We start from the raw sequence: 7,480 nt of genomic DNA on the forward strand, positions 1-7,480 counted from the left end.
TAATAGCAACCAGCCAATAGCTAATGTCATAGCTGACCTATCACTTGTTTCCAGGCCTGGCTTTCAAAGAGAAGTGGTAAGTGAAGGCAAAAAAAGGAGGGGGGGGGGAGGGGGCGGGGGGAAGATGTTAGCAATAGTAACCTATAAGAAGTGAATGATAGTTCACATACTGCTGGTAAGGACAGCAAGTTTTTAAGAGTGGAATAGAAATATTACTTAATTTACTAAACTAGAATTGTAGGCAGTAATACGCAGTCAAGAATGTTACTTGTATGCTGCACCCTGAATTTGTCTTCTGAGCTAGAGTTGGTAAACAGCCGCCTATATTTGCAAAGTAACAACTTAGCTTGTACCCAAGTGTTATTATACCATTAAGTACATTTAGTTTTAAAAGTCCTCTGATCTTATTTAAGAGAGACAGGTAGCTTCATTACATGTTCCCTTTTCGGACAGTTATTTAATAGGCACAAGGAATTCACAAACTAGAGAAAATTGAAAACATCTTTTACAAAGGCTATCGGAAAACTTGTAAGAAAAGTACTTAAACACTTCCTCTGGTAGAGATGAGAAATACAGGGGAAAAAGGTCTTTCTTGGAGAAGTGACATATATAGTATAATAGTACCTGTCCAGGAACAACTGCTCTGGAGAAAAGCTTATTTAATTGTACCAGTTCATTGGGTGTTGTATCAAACTTCAAGGCAATACTGTTTAAAGTATCTCTTGATTCCACCTGTATCAATTGGTGAAAAGAAAAAAACAGAAACACAAACCTGTAAGCAGTTAGTTCAAATAGTGGCTTACAAATTTTATCACGTGTAGATTTACCAAGATTTTGATGAACTTTAAGTTTTCATTTCTTATAATTGCCCCAAAAAGAAAAAAAAGCAAAACCAAACCAAAAAACAAAGTCACCAACAAACACAACCAAAGATACCTGTGCCTTAAATATTCATTTACTGCCACCCCATATAGGACACCTGCCTTCCCACTATGTTTCTGGGTGGCCACAGGTGTCAGTCGCGCCCTGGGCTGCAGGCTCAGCCATTGCAGCAGAACGTCTGGTCTGTAACCTCACTGCTGGGCACCACCAGATCAAGACATGACTGACTGCTTTCACAGAACCCCTCCTGCTCCCTCTTAACTCCTCTTCTCCGTTCCTCACTTGCAGAAAAGCTGAAGCCTCCTCCATAAACACAAACATGCTCTCTTCCCATTGACATAACCACGTTAGCCTGACTTTCACGTAAAACCCACCACTGAGACAAAAACCAAAAGTGCTGAAGCAAAACCAGTCAACCAGTATGACAGCAGATGGAGTGTAAGCATTTTGAGCAGGTCATTCCTAAGGAAAGGATTTTTTTCAAGCTCTTATTTTCACCCCATCTCCCTAAATGAATTCAACACAAACCAACAAAAGAAAGCAAAGGGAAAAAAAACCTTTTATTTGTAGAGAGTGTTTTAGAATGAAGAATTCCTAGCAAGTGTTTAAGTATAGTGAAGATGATGTGACAAGGGAGCATACAAGCAGAAGTTGCTTATTGCTTCATAAACACTGTACCAGGAAAAATAAATCTTATCAGTGGAGAGAAGATGAAGCAATACAAGCAAAACTACACTTGTGTTGCTAAAAATAGAGCACAGCTAGAAAAACATCCATGGATTCCTGTCTCAAATGGCTTTTCCTTTGTCCCTCTTACTACATCTGCAGAAGTGATATACCTTCCACTCTATATAAATCTTAAGTATTAGACTAATTATTCACAGGTTTAGTTTTCCTTCTATTTTCAGGCTATTCACTTAATGTTAACTATTATTGACAATTACAGAAAAGAATACTTTCTCTTTTCAATTCTCTTTACCTAATTTTCAAGGGAAAATTAGGGAAGGAGGAATAATGAAAGACAACATCACATTTTTCTTCATAGTATATGTTCTACACAAAAGTGTTTTGAGAAAGCCAGTGGCTATCATGGACTGCAGTATAAAGACTGAGAGAAACCTATTAATGAAACTGTAAAAAGAAAACAAGAATCACTTATGCAGGACCATGTTAAATTTAATGCGCACAATAACTTTTGTTGAAAAAGAGCTTCTTAAAATGTAAGTAGCCTTCCTATACTCAGTAGCAAGAGCTTCTAGAAATCCACTCTCTTACGTGGAGATAAGACACATGAGGCCTCGTTACCTAGTTATTTCTACCTTATGTAGTCACTTTCATACGTATACAAGTCTAAAACTGTTAGCTAAAATCAGTTTTTACAGAGAAAGAGCAACTTATGTTTCACACCTTCCACCTTCCTTTTCCAATAAAATCTCAAATCAACCACTCTCTTCTAATTACTGTGTCCCCGGTTGAGCAGAGGTACATCTCATTACCACTTTTCCACTTCCAAAGCACTACTCGTACACCCACATTTGCCAGGTGTGCTTGTGCGCACCAGTAGGCAAACAGCTTCAGAGCCACCACTGCCTGCAGCTCCAACTGCCTCCACTGCTTGCAGAGTTATTTAAAAACCTTATTTAAAACTGAATTATCTACTGATAATTTTAATGAATTTTACTGTCATTGCATCTCAATTACTGGAGTTTACTCATTCTTCCATTAAAAGTGATACACTGAATACTTATGAATCAGAGTGCACAAATGTTAATTTTTAAGTGTTTCAAGACTAGTTGTCCAAGAATCAGAAAAAAGAAAACAACAGTTTAAGAGTATTAAAAGGAACTAAAGAAAAATTAAAGAGAACAAACTTAAAGAGATGGGAAGACTAGAAAGAGGGCTGAGGACAAAGTGGAGAAGAGGAAACAACTTTGGTGTTGTCCCCAAGCCTCTAGAAATACCAGATTATGACTACACAAACTAACCGTTAATATGTCTAATTTCTATAATATGCAACATCAGGAAAACAGAACTTGTAAATATCACAAAAGCAACTTCAAAAAAACATTTTAAAGTTAGGTAAAACATACAACAGATAAAGTAATATATTATCATCATGATCCACATCTTCTAAATTCCCCAAAACTGGGAAAAAGACTACGACAGTGGCAGGCTCAAAGAAAAGTGACATAAGAAAAGTCACACAAGAACAGAATCTCTGGCTTTGAAATGGAAGTACCAAGAAAAAAGCAAAAACTTCAAAGTGTGTAGTAGTCTAAATAGCAGGTAAAGGCTTACAATGGCAGTAAACCCAGCTCCACCAGGAGGGAACCCTTAGCACCTCTACCCAAGCTACCTTAAGACCAAAAGGAACAACCAGTCATTCTAGGAAGATGTTAGCAGATACTCACCATTTACCTACTCTCAAGATACACATGTTCAGAAAGTCATTACAACACAATTCCAAGCACTCCTGTGGGTTCGAAGTCTATCAAACTTTCACCCGTTTGATGGTCCCCATAAAAGCACTTGCCACCCACACCCCTTGAGCTAAGAAAGGATCAAAAATTGCTCCTGGTTTTACTTGAAGAAGTTGCCTTCAGGAGCTCTTGTAGTTTTGTTCTCAGTAAACATATCTGACTGCTTTTTAACTAAAACAAAAAAAGAGTCTAGACGCAGTTTCCAGATCACATGCAGGAAGATGCACAGTTCTCAACATTAGGACTGGCTTAAAACTCAGTCTTAAGACTCTGGTCCGCTGTGGGCTTGTGTTGCCTCCATTCATTGCTATCAGGCTCTTCTCATGATCCGGACAACATATTCTGTGTGTTACAGTGCTCATCTGCTATTTCAGAAGAGCACAGCTTTCAATCTCCAGAGAGTTAAAAGGGAAGGAGTGGGGCAGAGGAAGCCTTACACTGGAGCCTCCAACACAAATAATCATCTGCCTCCACTGCTCACTTGTAATTTCTTTTATTTTTCAGCAGTTTACTGCATTTGAGAAAAACTACCTGTAAATAGCTACAATGATTTCTTTTTTCTCCTCAGAAGGCTTTTGTTGAAGTCATGCAGCTGGTATCATGCTACTATCATTGGTAACCAGTGACCAACACTGTCTGCTTCTCCTCCTTTATGTACCTGTAGTTGGCTCTAACACCTGTAGGGAGACACTGGTTGTGTTGTTGTACAACATGTAACACAAAATACTTCTAATGCAATGGTAATATAATCACATCAAATAAGCAATGTAAAAATGCTTTTTTTACAATATAAAAAGGCGTAAAAGTTCTAGCTAGTAACTGTAATTCACCTAAACGCTCAGCTCTGTGGGTCTTTAGAGCCTGTTCACATGCATCAGCTGTATGCAAAGGGGAAAGCAATTGGCTTGCAGCATCAACTGAATTCTGAAATAGATAATATCAATTTGCATCTAATCTGTTGACTGACATTGAGAAGAGAAACTATATTAACTTAAAAAAATAATCTGTTCACTGTCTAAGCATTAACAGTGAAAATAAACCAGCATTTCCTGTATCCTTTAGAGGCAGTCACTGAAAACAAACTTAGTGACGCTGTTTTAAACATACTACCCTGGGTAAGCTTACGACTTGCTTCCTTTACTCAGCACCACCACATCTGTCGGCATCTTGCTGGTGCTAGATGATGAACAGCAGTTCCAAATTTTTATGGAAATTCTAGATTTAAATATTTAGCTGCCTTTTGGCTTTATCTTCAAAGAGAAAATAGGTTTTCTTGTTTATTTGTCTCCAAGGTAATGATTTTATTTTTAAAAAATTCTGATGGGAATTCTATTTCACCTTAAAAAAAGAAAAAAGTGAGATTCCATCTCACTTTAGGGCTTTAGGAATACAAATAAGCCCTCCCCTGCTAAAACCACGTTGCCACTAGAGAAGAATAAACCAATAAATTTTTATTTAAGAAAAAAAAAAAAGGCAAAGCAAAAAACCTTCACTAACTTTTCAACAATACTGGGGGGGGGCAGGGCGATTCTGGTTTCTGCCTTCGTCTTTCTATTACTTCTCAAAGCAGCAACACATGCAGACATACAAATATGTGTGTGTGCATATATGCGTGCTGTTGCTTTGAGAGACAGTAGGATCAAGGCAGAAACCAGACATAAGTTCATTTCTCCATATGGTATAAAGCCATGAATAACAACAGCAGCAAATCATCACAACAACAACCAGACCTCTCTTATGCATAACCTTCCTAAAGGTTCAGACCTGTGTATTTTATTGAGACATACATGCATGGCACGTAACTGAAAGCTCTGAAAACTGGATGTTACTCAAGTACTTTGCAAGTGAGAGGTACAGGAAGCACAGACAGAACGCTGCATTTTCAAAGCTGAAATGTACCAAGTTCCTTGCACACAACGGGCTCGTTCAGAAGCTGGGCTAAGTTTAAAGACAAGAAGTCTTTTGACTCACAAGGAAATGACACATACTTCAGCATGTAGTTTTGCAAATAAAACCCCACTTACTAGAACATAAAAATCTGCAGAAGTGTATGACAAATTGACACAAACATACTAATTTAAAAAAGGAAAGTTTTGCACTTTAGCTTCACCTGGAACCTTACATGCAGGCACATGGTGGCAAGGGACAAGTTAAGGGATTTACTGACAGAAAAGGAACCCTAGTTTTACAAAGTTACACCTGAGCATTTTTCCCAATTATTTCCAACAAAATGCAGTTACTGTAATAGAAACAACAGTCCCATTTACTTTACCATTCTTCAGCTGCTGGAAGCTAAGCAGCAGAAATTTCTCTTTTGAATTTCAGCTTCAATAAAGTCTTTGGTATAGGCTAGAACTACACTTAAATTCCCAATATAAGCCACACTAATGAAGTGCTTCTTGCTTCAACACACACATCCTCTGCCTCTCTCCGAACAACTACCACAGCCTCGTTGGTGTTTATGCTGTATCACAGCTTGGCTTCACGTAACATTAAGAGTTAAGTCTCCCCCATATCGCTTATTCTCGAAGTAAGAGAATACCAAGAGGTGAAGTAAAGACTTTTTAGAAAGAAGTTCTCATTTTTATTTTACTGTGTCCAGCTTCAAAAGCATTCAAAGGTAACTGTGACAGACAGTTATCTGTCCCATTTTAACGTCAACACTATAAGTATTATTTATAGGCTTAATTACATTTCCAGTATATAACATAAGACAGATACTCCTCACTTCAGTTTCCCTTAGTAACCACAAACATGAAAAGCTGACTGCAGCACAGTTTGAGGGTCATTTCAAGAACAGAACAGGCAGAGAAAGGCTCCATTTTCAGATACTGCTGCGAAAACAGATCTCTATAGTAAAAGGTACAGATCCATGAAAATTATTTGAACACCAGAAGGTCAGTACTGAGATTCAGCTTCTCACCTCCCCCCAAACTTCATTCTGTTATTTCTCCCAATGGCAACAGTTTATTAATAATACTGAAAGCAGGAAACTTGCACGTGATTTTGTAATCAATGTTATTTACCATTTCTAACTAGTTACCTAAAAGTGAACCAGTCAGATTGATTAGTTTGGGTTTTTTATTAAAAAAGTAACTTAAAAATAAAAAAGCATTATCCAAGCAGTATTAGCTAATTCCAGATTTAACTCCTGTTAAAATAAGCAATCAGATGAACAGAATTCCAAGAATAAAGGTAATGCACATTACTGTTTTGCTTGTATTTGTAATGAAACTTCAGTCTGCGCTTGCTATGCAATGACATTCTAACAATAAAGCAGTAACTTACAGAATATTCAATAGTCCCTCTAGGCTTTTGAAAAGACATTCGTCGCCCATCTTTCTTGTCCAGGGTCTTCTTCTGGCCAGCGTCTGAAAAAAATTGAGGCAACGCGCGTGTTAAATTCATTTTCCTCTCCTGGTATGGTCACAGGCTGCTGACTACAGCCCCGTGGGCAGACATTGAATTCACAGTTCCACAGCCTGCTCCGGTGACTCTGCCTAACAGGCATCCGGCTGCTACAACAGGGACCTCATTCCTCTGCAACGCTTTCGGAACTTGACCAATATAAACCACTGATAACTGGGAATCAATTAACTGCATAACTACTTGCTGCTATCCAGGAAGCTATTAATGAAGGGAGACTAAATAGGAGATTGACCCCATCAGGCAAGCAGCATTTCTGGAACTACTGCATTTAATTGGTCTTATATCTTGCCCAGTCTGCTTCTGTCTAGAGGGGAGATGATCTGGAGCTCCTGTATGCTCAATCTTATCGGTTGGGGTTTTTTGACTAAATGCTGTTTGGTAAGTACAGAGTATTTAAAGCTTTTGTTGAAAGCAAAGAGCATTAGAGTTTAACTTCACAGTTATCCTGCCTGTAGCAAACACATACAGCCTGTGCATAAACAATAAAGATTCCAAGCAAATGACAAGTTAAGAACTGTTATTTTTATTGGGGCATGGCATTTTGATGACTTGCATTTCATAAGCCAAATCAACGATTTGTACCTGAAGTATATTCCGCTTTTCAATACTAATTGGTTTGATATTTATGATAAAGACAACACAACAGAGTACTTACATGATTCAACAGAAACCATTTAATTCTGCATCTC

At 38.0% G+C, this 7,480-nt stretch overlaps 1 protein-coding gene across 1 annotated transcript in view; it reads right to left on the bottom strand.

Annotated features, from left to right (window-relative positions):
• Positions 1-6,770, bottom strand: part of LOC104548782 (oxidation resistance protein 1-like) — a gene marked incomplete at its 3' end in the record, with an annotated part of 29,935 nt that extends 23,165 nt beyond the window's left edge. The window contains exons 1-2 of the mRNA XM_010194896.1: positions 6,651-6,770; positions 625-732 (exon numbers count right to left, since the gene is read on the bottom strand). Coding sequence (XP_010193198.1) covers positions 625-732; positions 6,651-6,770 — 228 coding nt within the window. The remainder of the gene's footprint in view (positions 1-624; positions 733-6,650) is intronic.
• Positions 6,771-7,480: the final 710 nt, after the last annotated feature.

The sequence above is a fragment of the Mesitornis unicolor genome, unplaced genomic scaffold (genome assembly GCF_000695765.1).
Source record: "Mesitornis unicolor isolate BGI_N332 unplaced genomic scaffold, ASM69576v1 scaffold26961, whole genome shotgun sequence".
Taxonomy (NCBI): domain Eukaryota; kingdom Metazoa; phylum Chordata; class Aves; order Mesitornithiformes; family Mesitornithidae; genus Mesitornis; species Mesitornis unicolor.